The sequence below is a fragment of the Falco punctatus genome (genome assembly GCF_963210335.1).
Source record: "Falco punctatus genome assembly, chromosome: 3".
NCBI classification, from domain to species: domain Eukaryota; kingdom Metazoa; phylum Chordata; class Aves; order Falconiformes; family Falconidae; genus Falco; species Falco punctatus.
This window is the reverse complement of record NC_137582.1, coordinates 28,018,807-28,045,415: the sequence shown is the minus strand read 5'-3', so window position 1 is coordinate 28,045,415 and position 26,609 is coordinate 28,018,807. Positions and strand designations below refer to the sequence as shown.

Below are 26,609 nucleotides of genomic sequence, written 5' to 3'. Positions count from 1 at the left end.
TCCTCTCCACTTTCAAGTTTTATTGAAACTACATATTTTACACACAAATGGAGTGGGAGCTGTTGTACCAGACTTTGGTATCTCATATACATTTACAGAACCTGAGCATATAGCAGTTTCATATTTGAATATTCTCTATACTCTCATCTTAATTCACAACACTCAAACAAAATGCATTTTTAGTACTTCTAGTGACATAAAAATAGGTTCCATTCTTCCAACAACAGACCCATTTACAACATTTTCTCCTTCTCCCCCATCAACAAAGTATTTCCAAAAGGCGTTGGATTTTTCTGAGTCCATAGTTCTCTTGCAGTTGCAGGATGTTAGTGAGGGACACCAGCTTCAGCTTTTCTCTATATTTTCCAGGCTCCCTCTACCCCTCCCAAGTACCATGTGTCAAATGATGCAGGCTCTTCTCTAGGAAACAAAAAACCAGCTGTCCTGCTTCCATGCTCATTACATACAACCTTTCACTGAGACCAAACAAAAAGAGTCCATTTTGCTGCTTATTTTTTACACCAGAACAATTGTTCACTAGGAACTATGCGAAGGCAGCGGACCTATTTGATGGAACAAGGGTACTGAGGGCTATGCCTGATCTGGGCTAGCAGGGAAATATCACTTATACCACCCCATCACTGATAACCCTGGGCTGTCGGTTCCATCTCATGCCAAGCATATTGAAAGCAGCACAAGATGTCTGCAACAATAAAGAAAGACTGATACAAAGCGCTAAACATTATGAAAAAATGCTTGGGTTTAACAAAGCAGAACTCTTTGTCTAGCTGATGTACACTCACTTTGCCTTTGAAAAAATTGAGCACATCTATCTGCAAATAAAATTCACCTACAAGTGAATAGTATCTCTTCCATCGCAAGTACCACTGCAGTATGTCAGCCATTTTTCAATCGCTCAATTCTCTGCATTGACAACGAAAAGGTTTTTTTTTTAAAAAAAAAGCTTTCTGGCACACATTGGAACACACCAAAATCCAAACAGCAGTCCCTTTGTAAGATGCTGCTAATCCATACTACTTTGTTTTTGAAAGGTACAATACCTTCCTCCAGAAGCTCTTCTGTGACAACGGTTTCAACGGCTCACATGAAACACACGACCTGAAGCACCTCCATACGTTACCAGTGCTTCCTTACAGCCCAAGCAGTACGTTTGTAGCACCTCAAGGGATAACCCCTTGGAATGATAGGCCTGCTCACCCTACCAACACACAAGTGAAACTGAGAATGAGAGAATCACCCAGCACAACAGAGGGAAGCGAGGAAACACCCAGAGCTGGCTGTTCCAGTGTCCGATGCCGCTCGCAACTCAGCGCAACTACAGACTACTTAGTAAGGCACTTGTTCAGAGAAGCAGGGACAAACAGGCAGCACAAGCCAAAGAACTACAGGATGTCTTTCTTCTCCAGTACTAACAGGCTTGCCTTTTCAAGGACCATTCAAAGCCACTAACCTGCTCAACAGCAGCTGTAAGACAAAAACTGTATTTGCTTTAAACCCCTACCAACAGCCATCAGTTTTGCAACTAGAGTAAAAACGTTTTCAGACAGAACCCAGGTTCATGGGCAGATCAAACTGTATCCCTGGGTTTAATAAGATATTGAAATTCAAACCTTATTAATGTCTTCCCACACTCACTTATTACCCTATCTGCAGCGGGACGAAAGAGAACAGCTTTTACTCTAGACCAAATCTATAGCCATGAAAATAGACTGTGAAGATAATTTATAGCAACATATATACATAAGAGTGTTACCTCATCTGGTTTTTAGATTAAAATACTCTAACATGAGGTAAATACGTAGCTTGCTTTCTTAAAACAAAATCTTGAAAAAGTAGTAGTATCCAGGTCATTTTTAAAGACAGCAATCACAGCAACTGAGTCAAGGGAATCTTAAAAAGGCCATAATTTTAAAAAGCCATATAAATTTTTTAAAAAGGACACACACCCCCCTTTTTTTTTTTAAATGACATGGAGAGAAACATATTTACTCCTCAAACAACATGAAAACCCAGGAAACAAATTCCAGCAGACTCCCGTTCCAGGACAGGAAATGAAGACAACTTCACAGCAGAAAGTGAGATGAGAAGAGGGAAACAGTCACCATTTTTTGCCAAGTTATCAAAAATCTGCATCCAGAGTGAAGACATTGTCCATTGTTTCTGCCATAACAGCAAAACGCTGATATTCTGAAACCCGCTTCTCAAAGAAATTTGTTTTTCCTTCCAGAGAAATATTCTCCATGAAATCAAAAGGGTTTTCTGCATGAAAGACCTAAGGAAGGGAAACACTATTAGACTGGTGTTCTGATAGGGGAACACTGCTTTAAAAAACCCCAACAAACAAAACAGTCAAACCCTTTCAAACTAGATCATCCCTTGTTGTAACGTGCTGTAGAATCTATGGACAACTATCTAAGCAAATTCAGTCCTGTCACTCCCCAGGAGTTCGGTCCATGGTGAAGTTCACCCACGCAAGGTGCTTATTATCCTTCGAGCACCTCAGCACTTGAGCACAGCATTAAGTTTCCCATTACAAACTTGCAGAGCAACTGAAGGGAAACAATGGCCTAAATTGTTCTTGCTCTTTCAAATAGTGAAGCGTATGTATTAATACTGTGGTTTCGGCTGTCACTCAAAGAAAGTGCAAGCGCTAAATAAGACCTGCTCCCAGGCGCATTAAGCACTGCTCTGTGTTGACAGCTTTCCTGGGCTGTCCTGGCAGGCCAGCATTTTGGACAATTGCACCTCTTACCTTTGAGAACCCAAGTTCCATAAGTAACCGGTCCGCAACAAATTCAATATATTGTTTCATCAAAGTGCAGTTCATTCCAATCAGACCTACAGGTAACGCCTCTGTTAGAAACTCCTAGAAGTTAAAATACAGACGACATTTAGAGAAATGAAATTTAAGACGGGAAAAGGAGAGAAGATGCCTGTGCTTCACAGTAACACATTTATGATATTCCAGGCTCCCCAGGCAGTTGTCTGAATAAATAACTTGCATCACTAAAATCAACAAGTGTCTTCTGTTTTCAGTAGTTGTTTCTATCTTCCTTTATTTTTAGCATGTTTTTCTGGAAAAGGCACGAGAATTTTTATTACTGTCCCTCTCACCTGCCTTTCCCTACACCCCCGGAACATCCCAAGTTTCAATGTAAGCCTGAGCTTCAACTTCAATAAAACCGACAGACCATACTAGTGGGAGCAGGAACAGATCCAGAAACCTCCAGTTTTCCTCGGGTTCCAGCCATTATAGAATGACAGACCAGAGAGGACAGTGATATATATGAGTGCTGAACCCAGCCATGTGTATGTTTAGGCACCGATGCAATACCAGACGGCATTGTAAGGCAAAGCTGGGGCATTCATCATCATCACAGTAGCTAGATGACAGCAGAAAAGAAAGAGTAAACTGCAATCCTGCCAAACACTCAGCAGTGCAGAAACTTGTATTTGCAGATGGGTGGTAGCACTTCACGTGAAAGAACCTGACAGCAGCCTCAGAAAAGTCAGAGCCCAGCATGGTACACGTGGCCAGAACAGACCCTGTCTTCTCCAGAGGACAAGCAGGGATGTGTACACAGCAGGGAGATACAACAATCCTGAAAGGACAGAGGTAAACAAACTCTTCCGTAAGAGACAGCTGCAGTTGGACTAGGCGATTGCCGTAGGTCCCTTCCAACTGGAACTATTCCATTCTGTACTAAAGATGGTCTTTCCTCTTTTCCATTATTAAGGAAGAAATCAGCTGCCAGCTTCAGCTTCTCCCAGTTGCTCAACATCTGAATCAGAAAGTCCCTCGCTCTTATTGTAACCATTATAGAAGAGGGCCAGGACGGTATAATGCATCAGGGATCCAGGCCTGAGTCAAGTATCAAATATGGAATCTCAAAAGTTGGAAATTAATTTGTTGATTTCTGCACATAAGACTGGTCCTGTGCTGCCCATGGTGCTGTCACAGCTGGGCTTACCTGCTCAATTTCAACCGCATTAACAATGATCTCACGGACCCGTTCTTCTGATGGTCTGTTCACTAAATAATGGAACATTAGGCAAGCAAAATCACAGTGCAGACCCTGAAACAACAAAGAACAACGGAAAAAAAAGTAATTTTTTTCCCTCCTCCACATAGTTTGCACTTACGCTGGGGCAGCCTCATTCAGGTTGAAGCTTCCTAGCCTCCTGCTTCTTGGACAGTCTTAACGTTACCACGTGTAGCAGGCATTTAATTTACAGCCCAATTAGTAAGATCTGAAATCCAACACATGCCACCTACGCCAAAATAATGCTCAGCATACATGTATCTTCAGGTACATATTTTTGAGAGCTGCTTTACTGTGAGGGATCCCACAAAGAACCCTGCTGGGTCCCTGCCTCTCAGAGATGGATTTGCAGAAAGAGTCCTACGTCAAGACCTGCAAAACTACCTGCTAGTTAACAGACTGTTTACCTGCTCTCTGCTTTGAGATTTCTGTACAGAAATACTTGTTTCAAGTTCTTTTAGTAGCATTTCTTCCCTTGCTTCTCCTCACAGAATTTTCAGAAAGGAAGATTCAGATTAGAGTCACAAAATCCAAGACCAACAAGTTCTTTCTCCACACAACGTGCAGTTACCGCGAGGAATGTGCCACCACAACATTCATAGGGTTTTGGCGCTTCAGGCTACGGTGCCCCAACTCAACCCACCTTTACATTTCACCTAGCTATCCTGTACAGAGCCCAGAAAATTGTGTTCTTTCCCAAGATTTCCAGAAAAACCTCCAGTCTGGATAAGATGACATCAGATGAGCGATCCCTCACAGTCCAAGGAGGGGGTACCACACAGCTGCTCCAAGAGGTGCCTCAGTCGCTACTTGAGCTTGCCTGGCTACAGCTTGAGCCTCTGGTTTCAGCCATAGCCAGCGCTGCTAGACTAAAGGAGCACGGTGCTACCATCTCTCCTCTCAACAGCAAGGTGGTAATTACAGCCTACACGCACCATGAGGGCACACGCAGAGTGGAAACCCATCAGAAGGATTTGGCAGACTACGGGCTACAAGTGCTATTGTTAACGAGGGTCAAAACAAAAACCAAGCAGCAAAAGCTTTTTCAGAAAGGCTACAAAGTGTTTGTGATTCAGGTCATGAAACAGCCCTGAAATAACATAACCGGGGGAATACTCCCCCTCTAGGGACAGCATTAGCTGCCTGCTGCAGGGCTTCCTGCGGTCCTGTCCAGGGCACCAGCACCAGCACAATGCAGGACATGCCTGGCTTCTCACCCAAACCAGTATGCTCCGTTGACTGGTGCTCCCAGCGGCTTTGCACCTTTAAGAATCAGAGATGCACCAGCTCAAAGAACAGCCTGGGAACAGAGCCTGCAGCTCAAAAAACATATTGAGCATTAACCACTTATCTGATCAGATGCATCAGAAAACAGTTCATGTAGTTTTCCACTGTGGATTCTTTTTACTGCCACTGCTTTTGTAACAGCATTTCCTGGTTTGCAATGCAGGTGCTGTGTGCACCAAGCCTTACCCTTCATAACAGCTCTGCAGTTGGAATTACGCCAGCGGAGCTCAAGAAAAATTCAGTCTTTTGGTGCTCAACTCTGCAGAGAAGTACAGTTACAGTGCTGTATAGAGGAACTATGTAGAAATGATCCTTCTAACAAACAAATACCTCCTCACTCAAATGGATCAGTTCATGATGACTCAGAAACAGGAGACACAAAGAAGGTCAAGGCTGAAGAGCTGTTTGGTTTTGCTTACTGATCATACCACTTTCTTCAAAAGTGTCTTTTAAATTAAAGGCATCTTGTAAGATGTCTCCTTTCAAAACAGTTTATCAAATCCAGGGAAATTACTTCCATTATGATAAAGCTCTTGATTCTTTTAGACCAAGTCTGTTAAGTTCAAACCACTGGCATGTTTATACTGTATACAAAACTGGTCTTTCTACTTTTTCAGCGCTGACAGCACCATAAGTTGTGCGATGCCTTAAAGACAGGCCCCAACTGTAAGCAACCGCTGCCAGCTGGCAGGCAGCAGCACAGGAAGCAGTGAGAAGAAAAGGGCACTTGTCAGCACGTGGCCTGCCACATTCAGTGTGCTGACACACAGCCCCTTAGACACATCACGTCTTCAGCTAAGAAGCACTCCCCTCCAAGGCAGCTCTGCAGCTGCCCCTCCCAGGAGATCCTATCGCTGCACAGGAACACCAGAACATGGAGAGGAGCGCTACCTGCTGCTACTGCAGCAGCCCACCACAGCTGGCTAGATGGCAGATGCAGAAGGCCGTCTGCAAGCTCTGGGACCCACAACTAGGGGCAGATGGGGAGAGGTACAGGAGGCCACTTGAACTCGACTGCAGCAGCTAAGGCAGAGAGCAAGGCCGAGTCACGTCCTAGCTAGGTCCTTGCCCAAGCCAGCCCCCACTGCAGCAGGAGACTATGCAATTCCACACCAGTCCTTAAGACAGCCAGGTCTTTGCCTCCCTTCACAGCACAGGAAAAGAAACATCCCCTTCAATCCAAAAAGTCCACCCTTTTGATCATACTACGCATTGAGGTACTGCTAACAGTTCTGTTTACTCCCTTTAAAAACAGGGGGACACAGCAGCACCTAAGACTGTAAGTTCATTAGTAACATTTAACTAGAGGTCTGCTTCTTTCCCCTTTTCACAAATATTCTGGGAATAGCCTGCTCCCTTGCAGGACTCCAATCTTCCTACATGTCAGTAGTTACAGCTCCTCCATCAGGCTGCAGGAACAGGGTCAGGCACTGCTCTGGAGAAAGTACCTCTCTTCTCTGTGCTGCCTGGCAGGCGATGTTAAAGCAGGCACAGAAGGATTACTGCAGGAGAAGCTCTAGGGAGCATGGCCTGCAGTTACCTGGCAGGTAACCAGGACCTCTGCCCTACAGGACAGTGGACCTTCCCTGGAAAACCCTGCTGCTGACGCTGGCTAGCAGAGAACCTACTCAGACTACTACAGCCTCCTTGGCCTCCACCACTGTCAACATTAAAAAGGCTCCATTGTACCCAGAAACACATCCATCCCCTGCTCACTGCTGGATTCTCTTTTTCACTGGTTCCTACCCAAATACTGCCTTCGGCTCTCTTTGCCCTTGCTCCAACCCTCCCTGCCACCAGAGGTGGGCCACTCTGGCAAGACTATGGGATCTTCGTGAATGTAATTCTGCCCTTCCCCTGGAAACTCACTTTCCTTCCCAGACAGTATGTAGAACATGACAAATTACCTCATCTCTGCTAATAAGTTCATTGGAGAAAGTCAGTCCAGGCATCAGGCCCCTTTTCTTCAGCCAAAATATAGCAGCAAAGGAACCCGAAAAGAAGATGCCTTCAACTGCAGCAAAGGCAACCACTCTCTCACCTGTTTAACATAACACATTTTCAGTTAGACACAAAATAGCGTATTGCTCATCAGGAAGATGCACTGTTTGCAGCAGACAGACCAATGCTGGAGAGGAGTAAACCCCTTTGCAGCACCAGGTGCCGTATCTGACCGCATCTTTTGGCACATCCTGAGGCATACAGGGTATACACATGTAACAGCACTTAACCACAGGCAACCCCAGCAGAACTGAAGAACCAGGGCACCCACTGAAACTGTCACAGGTCGGAAGGGAACGAATGTAACTGTCCAAAGTGGCCATGACATTGGTAGTCCTTCATCTCCTTCTCCTAAAAGGCAGGAAAATGGCTGTATGACTAATAGACAAAACCGAGAGAAGAGTCAGCCTTCTATAAATAAAACAGAAAATCCTACACCTCAATTTCTGCTTGTTGAGAATCTACACAAAACCATATTCTTGCAAGAGTGGAAGACCACAGACCATAATTCATCAAGAAGAAAACAACAATTTGTGATATCCCACCTTTCATCAAGGGAAAACACAGCATTATTGGTCCCAGTTCTCCCTACTCTCGACAGGAATGTATTTCTTCAGACTACAAGACCATCTGACTGCTTGGTAAAGACACATCATTAGATGTGCTCTATTTTAAACAGCTTCAAAAAATCCATGAGTATATTCTAACACAAAAACCTTTTGCATTAAGTGCTGGTGCCTTCTTCCAGTGAGAACTGCATAGAATTTTGTTTAAAAAATAAAATAACCCCAAAAAAGCCAAATGTCCCACTTCCTCTATGGGATGCAAATGCCATCTGCTGGTTCATCTGAAGAAATTCAAGTTAGAAAAAAAAGCGTGAAGAGTGACACGATCTTAGTAACTTCTATGACGCTTCTACGGGAATAATTTGTCTGGCAACACTAAAGATCTCTTACATTACTTCTAGAGAGGACTGGAGGAAGGCTGCTCGTACAAGATAGATTTAATGAAGCACAAGACTGAATATTGACACAGTTTTTACTATATTCCACCTGACTAGCTATAATACAAATGAATGCTGAAACAAAAATTACCCACCAGCAGCACCACATAACGTGAGCACACGCTGGGAGGCTGAGACTCCACAGAACAGATACAGCAATATGGCAATTGAACTTTCAGCATGAGAGACCACCCAAAGCTGTGGAGACCCACTTGCAGGCCAGGTCCCCAAGCTGGAAGGAAACACCAAGCAAACAAGCCAGCCAGCCACTTTCATATATCGTATCTCATAATCTGGAAGACCTGGCCCCCTCAAATGTTTTAGACTTCAGAAGTTTTCTCAATAAGATGAAAATCCAGAAGAGCAGAAATACACTTTACAAAAATGTGGAAAGGATGCATGAAGCTGGGGAGCAGGGGGTGGAGGGGATATTGTTTTTTGGGTTTGGGAACCTTCTGATTCTTGGCATATCCCACACTGCTGGAAGCCAAATGAAGGAGATGAAGATGAGGCTCCACACACAAGAAGCAAAGGCAGACTGGGAGAAAGTGGGATGTTCCAGGACAGGAGAATCTACAGCTACAAAAAGAACCTCACTCAAACAAGAGCTGTGAACAACAAATACTGCAAAATAATGATATTCAGGTTTATTTCATTCATCTCACTGAGTCTTTCCATCTCCTATGCTTTCTCTAAGTATAGAGGGTATTTGGTTTAGAAAATTCACCAGAGTCTGACCATTATTCATTTCAGCTACAACACACCCTTCAGAGTCAACATCGTAAGCTGCATGCAAAACCCTGGAAAGGACACCCTGCACCACACTGATAGAAGCTGAGCCAGTGTCACAGCTCTGAAATGAGGTACAAAAGCTAGAAACCTGGTCCCAAGAGCAGACCAGAAACACCAGAGACAAATGATTCTCAAACCCTTTTTTGCTCAGGCTCAGTCATGCTGTTACAAAAAAAGGGCTAACATCACACAGGAATTTGTCTGTGTGGACATGAACACAGGAAAAGCCTGAACTTGCAAGACTCCAGCTGCCCAGTTCTGAGTACCAGAGTACAAAATAGGAGACAACTGGAAGAAAAAAACCTGTAACTCCTAGAAAACAAGGTCTACAAGCAAAAACTGAAGAAACTAGGCTTATTTGGTATAAAGAAAAAAAAAAGACAGAGAAACCCAAAGCATTTTTCATAAGATGATTCTAGTGAGCACTGTCATTACTACATCACTTTAGCTGAAAATAAAAACACGCATGCTCACCAGAAGTTACTTCCAGTTCTTTAGTTAAACCAGAGACCCACACGCCACATCTGTGGAGAATTTCATTTCATGTCCCAGGGATGCAGCCCACTCCCAGAGGGTTAGTTTGTGACATGTGCAACACAAACAAGTTTTTAAGAAGCTACGCACCAAAAGTGGATTCTCTGTCTTCAATCCACTTCAGAGCCCAGTCTGCTTTCTTCTTGACACAAGGCATTGTTTCAATAGCATTAAATAAGAAATCCCTATAGAAGAAAACAAAGAGAAAACATCAAAATAATAAGAAGGGATTTATGTATATATCTGCTCTGGTTGTCCCCACTGGCTCCACCAGGCAGAGGCACCCATTACACTAGACTCTGAACTAACCCAAGTAAGAAACCATTCCCACCCGAAAGGGGTGATGGTCTCCAATAACAAGGACACAGGGAGGCAGATGGGCAGTAAGCAACAAACCCAAGGTCTCGGTGGAGGTGAGCTGCAGATAGGAAGTGAACTGAAATGTCCCACCCCAGGAGTGCCCACCCATCAGACCATGCTGCCTCTCAAGACTCCAAGCCAGATGGCAGCCACTTCCTAGACACCGAGCTAAACCTCATCCTGCCCAGCTCCACAAAAGGAACCAGATAATTCCCATGGGCACAGGCTCTGTTCCTGTGCTAAACATCTGAAAGGAAATCTTGCATTCCTCCTACTGTCACCACGCAGGATGTCACCATGGGCAACCAAGCTCTGCCTGACCATCACCATGGTGGACCCTCTAAGGGAAAGTGCTTCTTTTCAAACGTACTACTATTGAAACCAGGAAGTTCTCCAGACAACAAAAGTGATGGGGCTTTCCAGAGAACCCAGTATTTCAAAAAAAAGCAGTTCAAGTTGTATGAAAAAGCACCGACAACAAAAAAGCTGAAAGGATGCAATATATTGATTACATAAGTTAGAAACACCTGTTGGATCATGAGCACTCAGTTCCCCAAGGCAAACCCTTTGCTGATGTCAGAACAAGCACCTCAGGAGCAAAATAACCATAAGGAGCTTGTCCCAACCTTTAAGAGCATTTCACATTGCCTGCACTTCCTGTACTCAAAGATCCACACAAACATTAATGACACTCCCACGCATGTCTGTTGGTCAGTAATAGTCTTCTCCATTCTGGGGGTCAGGCAGGCAGGCCTTGAAAGCTTTAAGGAACTACCCCCAACTCCCCCAGTAAGTCAGGATGAAAGAGAAGACAGCTGCTGCTGCCCAACAGTGGTGCCACTGGACTAGGTGACAGATTTCTAGAGGTTTACCTTTTCTCAGGGTCTTTGATGTAGGTGTCTATCAGCAGGCTGTACATCTCTGAGTGAACGTTCTCAATGAGAATCTGAAAGCCATAGAAACAACGCGCTTCTGGGATCTGCACCTCCTGACTGAAACGTGCCACCTATCCAAACCAGAAAGCACAGCAATGAGTACAGTAAAACCAGTCCTGCGTGACAGTACTCTAAGCTTAGCAGGAGAGACAATCAACCTCTACCACAGAGAAAGGATGGGAGCAGTTCAGCCCTGCTTTACTCACAGGTCTGTCAACAGGACAGGTGTGGTGCAGAAGAAAATAAAGCAAGCTAGCTATAATAAGTAAACACACCTGCTGTGCATATTGGATAGAGAGCTGCAGTGAAACATGAGGGCACACATACACAGGACAACAGCAAAATATTGCAATAGTAAACACTTCATACTGAACAAAGCCTCAGACTTTTTGTTCATCGTTAAAAAAAATGAAACACTATGACATAAGATGTGTTTCTGCAATATATGCACATAAACTACGACATATTCTGCATGTTACAGACATTCAAGATCTAAACGGGGCATTTGCAGTCAGATACCACTGATAAGCTGTGATGAGACATTCTGCAGCCCAGAACTGATTTCAGCAGAAAGATTTCCCCACCTTTTTAGCAGCACCCACTTGCAGCCCTAAAAGATTCTAGGACGCTGTTCAGTGAGAGTAAGATGGATTTTACCAAAATAAAGATGACAGAGCATGGCACAGCACAACCCTTCCCTACTTCTCATCTAACACAAGTATGGGAAGAAGTGTAAGGTTCTATTAAGTCACTGAGAAATGCAGATCAACATAGCCAGGCAGAAGGGTGAACTTAAAAACTGTGTCCAAGAGTGATGTGATTTGGAGTCTCACTGACCACAGTAAACCCAATTTAACTCAGGCACTGGTCCCAGAAGAACAACCTGCTTACTCCCCTGAGCAAAGGTGAGATGATGGGAAGAAAAAAAAAAGTACACATTTAATAAACTTATGCATTAATGTGAGAAGACCCAAAAGAAAAGCCAGTAAGCCAATAAAATGAGTAAGTATTTAAGCCCTCTGTAAAGCCTTCTCACCAGGTTTTCATTTACAATTCCATCACTGGCTGCAAAAAATGCCAGAACATGAGAGATAAAGTATTTTTCATCTGCTTTCAGCTTGTTCCAGTGAGGAAGGTCCTTTGACAAATCAACCTAATGAAAAGAAAAAAGAACGTTATTGGCCTTTTGAGTTTGTCATTCTGTAAGAACAGAAGCAGTCCAGTCAAATAACTAAGGCAGAATTCTGGCATTTGCTCTCAAATCTTTATATGTAGAGGATTTAAATACGCGTGACTGTAAAAGACAGCAGACACACTGCAGTACTGACGTCTCCCTCTACAACAGTAACATCAACGTGCTTGCTTTGCAGTTTACGCTATTGTAATTTGGAATAAAAATCAGTGTCTATTGAATTATGAGAAAATCAGATTTTGAGAAGCGTTCGTATCTTGCTGTCATGAGCACGAACACACACCAGCAAGCAGAGCTCACTCTGAGACACTTAACCTCTACTTGAAATAAATGCTGGTACTCCAAGAAACTTGTACCCAGGTGTGCCAAAAGAAGGACCGAGGGGACATTTGCATGTTTGCCCTCCACCCTGCCAAAGAACGTGCCAGGGTGAACACTGCAACTGCTCTCGTCTGCCAGACTGAACTCTAGCCACAGTAGAAAACCACAACTTCCCTCGCATAGGTCTTTTTTGTTTCTTTGGAGGGATTTCTGAACGGCAGCAGCAGTTAAGTAGGGCCAGATGTGAAAAATACAAAGGCAATACATAATTACATATGCATATATGCGTGTGTGTATATAAACACACAAACCAGTTCTACAGTTAACTTTCCAGTTAATTTGGAAATGCACTGACAGATGGCAGGACAGTGTAAGAAGGAACCAGCAACATGGTAAAAGGGTGATGCTGGTAAGGCAGGATTTAAATGCCGTTTCTTTAACAGTTTAAACCAATCTCTACTGCAACAGGGCACAAGTCTCCCAGGCAGGCAATGGAATAGCATTTTCACGGAGAGTTGCGCCTCACCATTCCAGGATGCTTTCTGGTCTATTTAGACCCTGCCAGCGCTTGCAGCTCACTCCTCTGCAATGGCAGGTCACTGCTCACAAATGAGCAAAGACTGCAGAAGCTTCGAGTTGGAACAACCAGCTCCGCTGGCAGGTAACCTCTCCAGATCACTGCAGCACTCAGAAGCCTCTGCTGCTGCAAACGTAGTGACCTGAGGACTGCTGAGGTCTGGCTAACCAGCAGCCTCGGGGCAAACCTTACAGCCTGCGTTATAACACAGGGCAAGCATCTAACCAGGGAAATCAGGAGTCACTCAGAAGCATTTTTAGAAAATACCCCTGATTACCACCAACTTTCTGGAAATTAAGTGCCTAACATTAAAGAACAGCATTCACGTGAAATTTCCCAGAGCATCTTACACAGTCGAGGAGTTAGTTGCAGATACAGAGCAGGGTACGAGCTATCTGTCCACAAATCAGAGCTATCTAACTTAGGCTCCCTCTATAGCCAGAGAAGCGCCCCCGGATGCAATTCCATCTTGCCCTAAACCAGCTCCGCCGAATTGCCCTATGGAAGCAGCTTTCCTCATGTTTGATGCGACTAACTCCAACCCTTACAACACAGAAGCCACCAGCAGAGCCCCAGGACCCCGGTCTGAGTGCCTTGTGCCAACCCACCGGCCCCAGGGCTCACCTCTTCTGCTGTCCAAAAGGAGGCCTGCGCCTGTTTATACATTTTCCATATGTCTGGGTACTGGATGGGGAAGATGACGAACCGGCGGGGATTTTTTCTGAGGAGAGGCTCCTCATCAGGGTCCAAGCCATTTTCAGGCACGCTTGGAGAGGAGCTCTGAAGATAAAGCACAGTTCTGGTTAACGTTGCCATTACTTACTCGTCCTCTTCCCCATATCCCAAAGATGTGGTCCAAAAGCCACCCATGTCACTCAGGCACTCACCTGCCCACCTCGGGTGGATGCTCTACTCATCCCTGGGATACCTGCGCCCTCACCCTCCATCTGTGCTCCCACTGCTGGGGTGGCAGCACTACCCGTCTGCCCAGCTTCACCCAGTGCTGCTAACACCAGCCACCCCTCCCAGCTGTGCCAGCACCAGGAAGCGCCCGACACCTGCACGCTGCAGAGAAAGCCCTTCTCACCGCAAGGAGAAAATCTGCCCTGGGAGACGACATCAGCCACCGCAGCACTGCACCCGGGGAGATAGGTGAGAGGTCACCGCACACTGCTGCCAGCCAGCATCCAGCACAGCTCTGCGAGGCTTACCACCCAGGTTACCTCCAAATCCAGCCACCTGGGCCTGGATGGACTTTCTTAAAAATGCCAAGAGATCACAGCAACTAATCCTGTTGGGTGGAAGAATAGCCCTGTGCCTCAGTGAGCCTCTGCGTGGATGTTCATGTGTGCAATCCTGTGGTGGGCAGAAGGCAGCCCGCACATCCGCACAGCTCCAGAGGCTGCTCTGGAGACTGTCCCTTGAGCGCCGATACGAAGCTCTGTGCCTCTCTTTCCAACAGCAGGCAGCAGAAAAATCCCTGCCTGGTGTCACCCATCCCCACGCCGCTTCCTCTGTCGGGGCTTCCAGAGAATGCCTGTGTACAGCTCTTCCTCAAGAGAGTTATCAGCCCACCCGAGGCCGGGGTGGCTGGTGTTTAGGACAAAGTCAGTGAACAGCAGCATGGAGAGGGCATTCTGTGAGTAGGGCCTTCATGTCACCTCCAGCCGGGGACATCTGCTCCTAGGATCAACACCAGACAGCAACCCTGCCAGGCACATCACCCAAGCACCTACTGAAGACAACCATTGTGAAGAGCTGTCAGGACAGCACATAACAACCTCTCCAGAAGGCCTGGTGACTCACACTGATCAAAAGTTTAGCCAGCAGGACACCTTTCTGGGTCAGTTCTGAGATCCTGCTGACAGTGCTGTAGAGGATAACTAACCACAGGCAGTATATGAGGTACTATATATAATGCAGCAGGAAAGGGGAGCAAAAGGTTTTAAATACCGTTGCTACCGCACTCCTAGGAGGTGCCAAAGTCCCTTCCCTACCCAGTCTGCTTGTAGCCACTCACATAGTAAAAAGTAATCTTTTACTTCAGTTTGGGAAATACCCTCAAACAAATAATTCTGCTCACGTTTAACAAACACACACCCATGTACACTGGATAGCTGGCCTATGCACCACAGATACACAAAGCAAACACACCAGGAAGCACCTTCTGGGTTACAATTTTACCACTTTATTATATTTTTAAGTATTATGCAAGTACATCAGATTTCCCAGCATCATCTTACGGAGTCTCTCCTGAAGGCCACGAGAGCGCAAAACCTTTTGCATTTGCCAGGATGCAAAGATGGTTGCAGTAAACCATTGGAAGTGCCACAGAGAATCTGGGCCCCGTGTGTATGGCACCTTGCCTTAACACGCACCTTCTCCATGCCTGCCACACAGCTAGCCCCTCCGTCTGCTCCTGCACCAGCCATCATCCTTGGAAAAGGAACCACTGCATAAGTCTTCCTCATTAGCCCAGCATTTTCTTCCTATGCTACCTGAGGACTATCCCCAAGTGTTTATATCAGCAGTTACTAACTTCAGCCTTGCTGTTCCCAAGTCGTTGAAAAGCCAGCAGGCAGGGCCCGTAACGCCAGGAGATAACTTGAAAAGTACTTCTGGTGTACACCAAAGTGAAGTGGAGCACAGGAAAAGCCAAGTTCCAGTATGGCAGAAAAACCAGAGACCAGCACAGAGACAAGGAGCACTTATCATTTTTCCAATGGCCTTTAACAGCTGACACGCTGCAGACCACAGAGAGAACGATCATCACACCAGAAATACTGTCAGCACACAGTGAGACAGAAAGGCAAGAGAAGAAAAGGTGTGTGACACAGTGTGTACACTCTGGGAAGCCCTGATGGCAGGACAGCAGAAGGATAGCTTCCTGGAGCTAAACACTCCGAGTGATGGCATGACCTCGAGAAGGACTACCACACAGTTCTGGAAAATGGTACAAGTTTTTTTAAAAAATAGGTGGCTTTTTTAAATGTTAATAAAGGAAGGGTCGGCCCACAGAAACTACACCATACTGGAATCTTCTCCTCAACCCATCTCCCACCTCCCCTAAGCCCTTCTGGGGTAGAGAGGAGTTTCACAAGCAGGCTTGATTTCTTAGTTGACAACCAGACAGCTGCTGGCTCCAAGACAGTCCAGTCTCTCCATTTTGGCTTCCATCCCTCTTAGCAAAAGTTTTCTCAAAAGCAATACTCGTTACCTTTCCTGTTTGTTAACGCAGTACATGTCTTGGTACAACTCAGCTGAAAATTCATGGAAGATACTACTCCAATTCAATTTAGGATGTACAGCACATTCGGAGTGCTGCCAGGGCTTCAGAACAGCCACCACCTTGTGCTGAAGGACACAATGCATTCCCAGCCCTGCCTTCCTGGCCCCGGGGGGCACTGGCAGAGGTACGGGAAGCTGGAGAAGGTAACAGTCACTAGGGCAATACACCTCCCGCTTTCAGTCTGCACCCTGGATCTTTTCCCTGATCCTATGATGGTTCATAGAATGGTCAACACTCATCATCATAGCGAATAGCATCCAGTTTGTAATGGAAATGTGCTACTTGCCGTTCAGACAAGCACGGAAGAGCTGAAGCTAGCAGGCACAGCCCAACCTCTGCTCTAGCAGAGTCAGCCAGAGCAGACTGCCCAGGACCATGTCCCGCTGAGGTTTCAATATCTCCAAGGATGGAGATCATGCAACCTCTATGAGCAACCTGTGCCAGCATTTCACCACCTCGACGAAAACCAGAGTGTTTTATTACATGCAAATGGAACCTTCTGTGTTTCAATGTATGCCTATTTCCTCTGGTGCCATTATGGAGTACTACTGAGAAAAGCCTGGCTGCATCTCCTTTATTCCTTCCATCAGGTGTTTACACACACTGATGAGATCTTCCAGAGCCTTCTGTTCTCCAGGTTGAGCAGTCTCGGCACTCGTGGCTTCTCTTCATGTGACAGATGCTCCAGTCTCCTAATCATCAGCCCTTTGCAAGATGCACTCCAGTATATCATAGCCCAGTTATTCTGCAACTGTTAAACTCTTCTGGTGATGACAACTAATTCAACGGACAACAAAGACTGCCTGGTGGTACTGAAGCTCTTTCCATTAATTTTAAATTCAGCAAACTAGGAAACAATTAACATATGTACACAGGTACAACCACCATTGCACAGCAACAGCTGTTGGCCTATGCGTGCAAGTATCTCGGTTATATGCCCTTTATCAGTTGTTGCCAGAGAAAAAGCTCGAGGCCCATCATGGTATGTATCCATAAGCCCTCTCACACCCAGGCAAGAGGTGGCACGTGCATCCCACGAGCTCCTGGTGGCTCTGAGGCAGCCCAGGGCAGTGCAGACCATGCCAGCGGCGAGGCTGGTTAGATCGCTGGCACCCCGGGAAGCGGCAGCACCCATCGCACAGTGGCTGAGGAGCACGACGCTGCTGGTTCCTTACACTCAGGAGGATGCACAGGATGGCCGTTTGCCTCCGGCAGGCCAGAACGAGCTTCACGGTGGGTACAGCATTCTGCTGTTCACAGGGGGGAACGTTTTCGGGGATTTTTTAGGTTTGTATCTAACACAGCACAGCCCAGTTTCTGGAAACTTGAGTACTGCTGAGACACAAAGGTTCGGGAAGACCACGTGGGGCTCTGTGCCATGAAGATCCGCCACCCTCCCACACCCCAGCCTGCCTTGGCAGGGTCGCGCCGGGGAGAAGCCCCAGGAGGGAGCTCAGGCACCCCCCGGGGCCGGACTCCCCCGGTCGCGGCTGGGCAGCCAGCCCCCGCAGCACCCAGGCCTGCCCCGCGGGGGGCTGCGGGGACCGGCCCCGGGCAGGCAAAGCCCGGCGCTGCCCAGGACCCCCCCCGGCGCCGGGGCCCGAAGCCCGGCCGGCCGCTTTTACTCGCCACACGCACGTTCCAGTGGCCTCCGCGGCGCCGGTGCCCGAGGGCTGCGACCCGCCCAAGCCCTTGCGGGGCAAGGACGCGAGGGCGACCCTGCGCCCTTCCCAGGGCCGTCACAGGCGCCACACGGAGCCGCACCAGCAGGTCCTCGGGGCGGGCGGGGGTGAGGCCAGCGCGGCCGGGTCCCCCCGGTGGCAGCCCCGCGCTCCCCGGGGAGGCCTGGCCCGGCGGCGAGGCGGCAGCAGCTGCCGACAGCCGGGCGGCACAGGAGGCCGCGGCGCCGGCGGCCCGGAGAGGGCCCCGGACAGGCAGGTGCCGCAAGGCCCGGGACGCGGCGCGCAGGGCTGCGCTGCCGCCGCCCCGCTGCCCCCCAGAACCGCCCGCACGCCCCCACCTCCCCCGGGCGGCGGCGGCTGCGCGCCCGGGACACCCGCCGCGGGGCCCGGCCCCGGCCTTACCCGCCCCGGCCCGGCCGCCTCCTGCAGCACCGCTGGCCCCCGCCGCTCGCCCATGGCCGGCGGCGACTGGGCCGCGGGAGGGCGGCGGCGGGCGGAGGGGAACGGCCGCGGCCGCTCCTCCCCCCGGGCGGGCGGGGCGGGGACCCCGCGCCGGTGGGCCCAGGGCGGGGAGGGGCCCGGCGGCACCGGGGCCAGAAGCAGGTGCGCGGGGCCGCCCGCCGGGCCGGGGGCAAGCGGCGTACGCAGGTCTGTGCCCGCTTGCCCTGGGCTCGGGGCCCCGCCGCTGCCGGGGCGGAGGCAGACAGAAGGTTGAGGGAGGTGGAGCACTGGGTGCAAGCGGTGGGCTTACTGTGTAAGGAAAACAAAAAAACCCAAACCCAAACAATGAAAGAAAGAAGCAACGACCCCAAAGTAAGGAGAAAATCCTGGACAAGCCTCCGAGAGGCGATACCAGAGGATGCGTGGGTGGGGGTAACTGTTTGGCCGCAGACACCTGCTGAGGCAGCAGCTGTCACAGAGAGGTAACCTGAAGTTGCCATGGCCGCGTACACATGGGCACTCATTAAAGTGTACAAAAAAGAGCAACCTATGTAAGGAAAAAAAAGGTTTTTAATCCATCCTGAGCTAACAGAATACCCTTCGGTAATCGCCTTGCAGACATACCCAGCTGCTGTGACCGGAGGTGCTTGCGCGGGTCTGCAATTGTGTGGCAGTACCATGGACCTTGGTTTCTGTCCCTTCTTGCAAGTGGGCAGATTTCATCCAGAGCTGGAAAACGCCAGAGTTCAGTGGTTTCCTTTTCCTTCCTGGTCCCAAAGCTGCCCAGGCCCTTGGGCCCCTTTCCTGCAGGCATGCGGATCATTTACCAAAACAAACAGTCCATAGGAAGAAAAGATAGCAAAATCCCACCCCATGGGTGCAGCCCAGTTTGTCATGAAGACCCGCAATCAAAGACACAAACCTAGAAGCAAACACCAGTGAGCAAGAACTAGAAGTTTATGAGTACCAAGACAGTCAGACAGGACTGAGCTATTCTTTAGAGGCCAAGACAAATGCCCAGAGCCCAGCATGGTCCCATCAGGAGGAGGATGATGACCTGGAGGCCTGGTGTTCCTCAGCAGAGACGAGTCCAGGGACACCGTGCACCGTCCCTGCAACTGCTGCCCAGTGCTCCCCTGTCCAAGTACCGGCCAAACATCTCCAACCACCCTGCAGCCAGAGAAGGTACGTGGTGCACAGGCAGCAGCTTCAAGGGATCCTGGTATCCTTTTATGGAACGGGAAGCTTCATTTTTGTTAGTTCTCTATCATTTTCAGGTTATTTTTTTCTTAAAGGCACCTGGTTGCCACAGTGTGACTGAGACCTCCCCTCTCCCCATTTCCCAAGCATGGGAAGTGGGAGCCGGGCCAGCTGGGCTCCTCCAGACCGTATCTGCATCCTGTGGCCTCTTTATACCCGTGAGAGGAGCTCAAGCCTCACTGGGGCAGGGGGTAAGTAAAGTTCAGCGGCGAGATCTGTGCAGCACAGGTGACCGTGTTGGTGCCAAGCATGAGAACAGCTTTGGTTTTCTTACACTGAGTTTTCTAAGGAGCAGAAACACACACCTAAGCAGCACGTTACTAAACAGCACACCAGAAACACACAAACAGTAAACGAGAAAAGGCGTTTTTACGCTAACATCTGCTGTTACCTGACCTCTGCTGAGTCAGCCTTTAGGTTTTATTACCCAGAGATACCCATACAAGTTTCTTAATAATCACATCCAACAACAGGTCCACTCGTTGGCATACCGAGTACCAGGGATTCCAGTTTTTTGCCCATAACATAGGATTATAGGAACGCAGATTGATGTAGAGCAAACCCAACTGAACCATTAGCACTGACAAATTTTATTGGTGTGTGCAGTGCAGAGCACGCTGATGGTTTAAGAGGGAGATGCATGACCTTCTGTGCCAAAAACAAGCAGCAAAACTTAAGCATACTAATCGTATTAAATACCATTGACCTGCCTATCAGTTGTCTTAGCTGCCTAACCTGGTATTTCTGGCTGCTGTTTCAAAATTCCCCAAATAAGGGATTGTTCTGCTGAGTATTTGACAAGTTTTAAGAACTACCACAGATTAATATAATTAGCAATAGAAAAGAGTTCCAGTATTTGGGGATAACTTCTTGAAGTCACACCTGCGCTTTTACAGATGCACAGTGAACATCTACTTACATGATGCCTAAAGATTAATATACAAAGGAAAAATACTGCAAAGGACACGTACCACAAGGATTAAGAAAACACCAGTTGGCTCCTCTTACGCCTCCACAAAAATCTGCCAACTTCTTTGTTTTATATAAACTAATTACATCATGTACATAACATAATACAGATGAAACACGGAAAAGCACTTGTGGAACTGTAAAATAGGTTACAAGCAGAATAAACATACATGTGAAATACAACATTATGCACAGTTTTGCAAGATTTCGGATTACTCAGCTGTACCTGTGATGCTCTATTTAGAACAAGCTCCCCGATGGGTGCTATATTCATTCCTTAGTGCCTAACTGCCTGGTGGCGTGGCAGCCCTCCTGCCCTGGTCCCCACAGCCCCTCACCTGCATTCACTCACAACAAACCTATGCGCTAGGAGCTGGGGAGGTGTTTCTGCGTGGGGGCGGACTCTGATCTGCAGGATCACGTCACATCCACTGCCATGTCCCAAAAGCGTGGTGGCACTGCCTGGAGGTGCAAGGCACTCCACAGCAGGGAGACCTGTGGCAAGGCAGCACGCCAGAACGGGCGTTCCTGCATGATGGCCTATGGCTTCACAACAGCGCTCTCGCTCTGCTAACTGCAATTAACGGAGATGCAGCAAGCACCACGCACCTTTAGCACACTGTTGGACAGACCCAGATCTTACAGGCTTACTACTAGCACAGTTTAGCATTCCCGAAACTTGCTCTGTCCAATGGAATAATGTTGATCCACTCAAAAAAACCTATTAAAAATAAGAAAAGCCAGTCCACATTCTCCTTTGGAAAGACATGAATGAGAACAATCTGGAAGTTCATGCTATATTTAGTAGTTCTGAAAATAATAAAAGCAATCAACGCCCCTGTAATCTATGCTAGCAACAATTAGAATTTTTTGGGTAAAGTACTCTTTCATGACAAGGCCAAGTAAGTTCAAAGTATGCCCCAAAATTTTATCTACTAAGGCATCCAACATGCAGTTAACACAGCTTGAACAAGAATGCCTCTTCCCTCCCTCCCCCAAAAGACATTGCTTACTTTGGGAATAGCTACCTTTTAAAAATGCTTTATAAATACTGTATTTTAGATGAGAAATGCCATTTCAGGTAAATTGCAAAATTTTCATTTTTACAGTGAAATCTGCTTTTTCAGCTTAAAACTGTTCACTGTATGAAAATCAATTTGTGAACAATTTCAGTATGTCCAAAACAACTACCTTCTTAAAAGCATCTCCTTGCAGGGAAACCTTATCACAGGTTGTGGCAGCTACCTATTTTCCAAAAGGTTCACATGACGATAGTATTTAAACCTACGCATCAGTGTTACCTGCCATCGTTACTGGACAAGGGATACTGACAAGTTTCACCATTACTGAAAAAAGTCCTGAAACGCTTGGGACTGCTTCTTGCTATACTAAATGGTGTATTGCTATTATATTTAATGACAAAAAATACCTTTATATTAAGAAAGCCACCGACAAAGAGGGGGAAAAAAGTCTCACTTACAGGGTTGTGTTTCAAGCAGGACATGAAGTTATCCTCTTAAAGACAACTCCACAGAAATCCTTACAAGATACAATGAAAACCCCTCTGTGCTTCTTGGTCCAGCAAATCTGCTCAATGACAAGATACTCAAACAGCTGCATATAAAACCCACAGAACCAATTTCCAAGGAGGAAAGGACCCATCGGTGCTCCTGATGATGCTAGGAAGTCCTGCTGGGCAATGACTACACTGTGATGGAGGCCAGATTCCAGCTGTGAAGTCTGCTTGCGTCCTCCCCACACAGACCACACGGGAACTTGCAGCGCTGCGAATTCAAGATAGTTGCTGAAGCTTTTGCATGACCAATTCACCTACACATTTCTATCTATGTGTGGACATTCAGACCTCGGGATAAGCAAATGCCACACCCACTGAAATCCAATTAATCCAGACTTGTGGAATTTTCTATTTGATTTTGGCAGACCCGCTACTAAAAAGGCAAACTGAAGAGTTTAGAAAAAAGGTCAAATCATATGAAGCTTGAAAAGAGAATGGGAATCAAAGCTACTAAGCTAGGTGTCTGTAGTTAGCCCTAGAGAGAAGAAGCCAGAAAAATGGAAGTGTCAATGAAACAGAGTACAAAGAAAAAGCTCAGAATGGCTTTTACAGATTCGCACACAAAGACATGTTCCACAGGTTGTAAGGGCAGTATAAAAGGGAGCTAAGGAGAACAGCAGTAAGCTTCCTCTGGTGAGGTTACTACTGAACAACCTGTCACGTGGTGTTAAGAACGATGAAGAGATGTACTGGATTAGGGCTCCCTGTGAGAAGCAGAACCGCAAACGAGGTGGCTGGCAGTGACCAGGGTACACGTCCCACCTGCAGGCCAGCTACTGAGGAAAGGCTCACAACCTGCTCTCTACACACTGCTCTCACCTGTGGAAGTAAACTTCCGAAAAAGAGCAGGACTGTATACAGTTGTGCAAATTATATGAAGATATGCGTAGGTTAAGAGATTAGGAAGATTTCCTTTCCTCTGCCTCCCTGAGTAACTGCTGCTGTACAAGAAGGGTGTTGCCTCGGAGTCACAGATTTGCCAGTTTGCAGCTTCTCCACTGCATGTTATCTCACGACCAAATGACTAACTTGCAGGAAAGAGGAGTCACTCCCAAACCAAAGAGATGGGAAAGGCCACTTGATGACAAGTCCATACAATTTTTCACTTCTGGAAAACTAACAAAGCTGGTGCAAGCGATGTCCCTTCTGTGTTGGACACAGTTAGCTAAGGAACAGGAACTGGTGCCAAGAATTAGCCATAGCAGTTAGCACTAAGGTGTTGGTTTTCCCTAGATTCAGGATAGGAACTAGTCTAGTAGTTGGTGATAACGTTTTATTAGTAGCTACCTTTATCTCCTATTTCAGCAGTTACGAACAGCTAAGAGTTTAGACTATTAAAAAATGTAAACAGTACAGAATTTTCCTTTAACTAGTTTCTCTACCACATCTTGAAAGTGAACTAACAGAAGGGCTTAAGTCAAAGGGAGATGAGGTGTATGATTTTAATAAACATTTTTCTTATTAAAATCTTGATATAGTTTAAATATACCATACAGAGGAAAAAAGCTATTTATAAAGCTACATACACATTTCAAGTCAATGACGACAGCATAAATCATTCTAGATTCCCTCTCCACTTACCAGAATGCCTTGTGTGTGTATATATGGTGAGCTACTGTGAGTTATCTGCATATTTTTGTCTAGCTATACATTACAGGACTTAAAAAAATGTTTAAGCTATATACAGAAATATATATACATATAACATATATTTATATGTTATACATACACATACACTTATATACATATACACACAATACATATATATATATATATACACACAGTACTTTACATTTATATATGGCCTTTCATCCAAGGGCCTTGGATACTTTTTAATACATCAAGTCTCACAAAGCTTTGTGAGGCTGGGAGCTTTATTTTACAGACTGTAGATTTGATGCCTATTCTTAACAGTTTCTTTTGTTGCTTTCTACTAACTTCACACATTTCAGAGGCATTTTTGGTAATGGAAATAATAACACCAGTTAGAAATCCAGGCATAAGGTATATGTTGTTTTGTACCTTTTTCACTATCCTCCTCAGTATATAAGAACAGCCGTAACAGTATAAATTTTCTCTATACCAATATACCTATTACTAGACTTGTGTAGCCGTACTGCTTTTTGTTTTTCATTGATACTAGCATAGAAAATCTGTTACAGTTTTGAATTTAAGCTACACTGGAGGTCACAGCAGGAAATCCTGAATAGGCTCCAATCCTTGTACATTGAAACTATCCTCTTCTAGGACGATTGATTTAGGAAGTGTTAGTACATGCGTAAGTACATCTGTTTACTTGATTCATTTGCAGTTTAACTACACAAGCCTGAAACAGTCAGCCTTACTTAGAAAACATGATTTTCAGCAACAATTTGGCAGCTGGTGATCAGAATTTCCTATCTCAACTGCCCTCCATAACTCTAGCAACTAAATAAATGATGAAGACAGAGGCTTTTTTGAAAATCACCTGTAGGTAACTTCCGGACATCCTCAACTAGCTGACAGAAAGGAAAACCCAGTAGAGCTCTGGCAAAGGTGAACTCCACTCTGATTTGACAGAACATTACTTTAGCTCTTCCCAACAAAAGGAAGGGAAAAAATAAATAAAATCACTAACATGGGTTGGAGAAGCAAGAAAGCGGGAGAACATCACCACCACAAAAGCTCTTAACCTTCACTACTTCAGTCTGCTAAGCTTTCAGAAATTTCTTTTGACAGAGAAAAAGTAGCTCCTTCCTTTATTCATCACTTTCTAACCCTAAAAATATCTCTTGAGCATTCGGGAAAACAAGTCCTAAGTTATGGTCAAAGACTGCCCTCCCCAAAATCAACCAACCACTTCAAAAGTGAACATACAGTAGAACCCACTACAATGCAGTTTGAGAATTTTATTCTAAACCAATTACCTTGAGGTTTTTCAGAACAAGCCACTTTCCCTTCAAACCAATTCTGTGAAAAGAAGGGGTTGCCTGGCCTGTTTCATTCAGGATTCTCTGCTAACTGTAAAATGTGGGCTGAATGTCTTCTACAGGTCAATTTTTCAGTTACAAAATTCAGATTTTTTATGAAGAACTATATTTAGTGTATGCTGTTAGCTGAAGTATAAATGGCTAAATAAATAAAAACTATCGTTTCTTCAGTATGACTTGGTATTTCGTCTGTAATTTCTTTATTAAAAAACTGTAACAAGATACTTAAAAAAAGGCTAGATACAAAAGAAGTTAAGCTGCTCACGAACATTAAAGTTTTCCAAAATGTATCTTCAATAATCATGATCTTATAAACATTTTACAGTTACCAGAAAGTGCCCAGGCTGAGTTTACATAGTTAGATAACGTAGTACAAGTGTCAGGTTAGAACTGGTAGTGGAACAATCTCCTGACTGTCTGTTCACTGAAACAGGGATACAAAAATGTTGATTGTGAACTATGAAATACTGTGCATTGGCCTCATCATATGTACAAAAAAAAAAAAAAACCAAACAAAAAAAACCCCTAAAAGTACAGATTACATGCAAAATATTAGTGATGGTATCTGATGCACCAGAGTTCAATGCAATCAGAACAAAAATCGCAATGAAAGTGGTTTCATAAGTGAACGATCCCAACTCTGGGATCTGAGCTGTCAGGAACTTTTTACAAGTTCAATATACATGACACACAACTGCAGCCAACCACAAATTAAACACCATAAAAAAAAAGTTAAAATAAAACACAGAACATACTTAATTCTTTATTTTGAAATTCCCTACTCCCTCTATACAAGAACCTTTGCTGAAACACTTTCCACAAAGGCAGCAGTGAATTTTCAGAACATTTTACATATTTTCCCTCAGCAAAAAGATAAATCACAGTGTAAATTATATTGTTCTGCTGTCATCTTTGGCTGGGGTTAGGCAAAGGAGTTAATGACTAGCAAACTGTTGCAATCAGATATTGCCAGTGCTCCTTAGGCCTTTACATTACAAATTTAGTACAGGAATGTTTGCATTTAAATCTTTAAAGTACCACCAGGGGTATGACAGCATTAACTTTCATAAACTTTTATAGACAAATGGAAAAATCTACAAAACTTAGCTAGTAATATTACACAGCAATACACACTTTTTATACTCTACACAAAACCAAAATTCTTGGTCTTAATGGCGAGTAACAATTTCTGTTTCAAAATCTGCTTAGAGGAATAGAGTGGGACATAAAGGCGAGAAATGCAAGTGTTTGCTGTAGGAAGATGTTGGTCATCTGGTGGTCTTATTGTGATTGATGGCATAGGCTGGAATCCCTCCTCACTGGCAGGCAATGATGGACTTGAGGTCCAAAAGTAAAC

At 45.8% G+C, this 26,609-nt stretch overlaps 2 protein-coding genes and 1 long non-coding RNA gene across 17 annotated transcripts in view; 1 reads left to right on the top strand and 2 right to left on the bottom strand.

Annotated features, from left to right (window-relative positions):
- Window positions 1-18,765, bottom strand: RRM2B (ribonucleotide reductase regulatory TP53 inducible subunit M2B). 2 transcript variants are annotated; one of them, XM_080378032.1, is made up of 9 exons: window positions 18,440-18,765; window positions 13,691-13,846; window positions 12,013-12,129; window positions 10,914-11,047; window positions 9,772-9,866; window positions 7,259-7,392; window positions 3,993-4,097; window positions 2,774-2,887; window positions 1-2,293 (listed from the first exon to the last, which is right to left on the bottom strand). In XM_080378032.1, the coding sequence occupies exons 1-9, from the start codon at window positions 18,491-18,493 to the stop codon at window positions 2,141-2,143; spliced, it is 1,062 nt and encodes a 353-aa protein (XP_080234158.1). In that variant the 5' UTR covers window positions 18,494-18,765; the 3' UTR covers window positions 1-2,140. The 2 variants fall into 2 exon arrangements, with proteins under 2 accessions (XP_080234158.1, XP_080234157.1); XM_080378031.1 differs by lacking the exon at window positions 18,440-18,765 and adding an exon at window positions 13,954-18,432.
- Window positions 18,692-26,091, top strand: LOC308059959. Its single transcript, XR_013926536.1, has 2 exons — window positions 18,692-19,663; window positions 19,774-26,091. It is a non-coding gene; the product is annotated as an uncharacterized lncRNA (long non-coding RNA).
- The window catches only part of UBR5 (ubiquitin protein ligase E3 component n-recognin 5), an 88,683-nt gene continuing 88,058 nt past the window's right edge, over window positions 25,985-26,609 (bottom strand). For all 14 annotated transcript variants that reach the window (XM_080377961.1, XM_080377953.1, XM_080377959.1 and 11 more), the window contains one exon: window positions 25,985-26,609. In XM_080377961.1, the coding sequence (XP_080234087.1) occupies window positions 26,397-26,609 (213 nt within the window). In that variant the 3' untranslated portion in view covers window positions 25,985-26,396.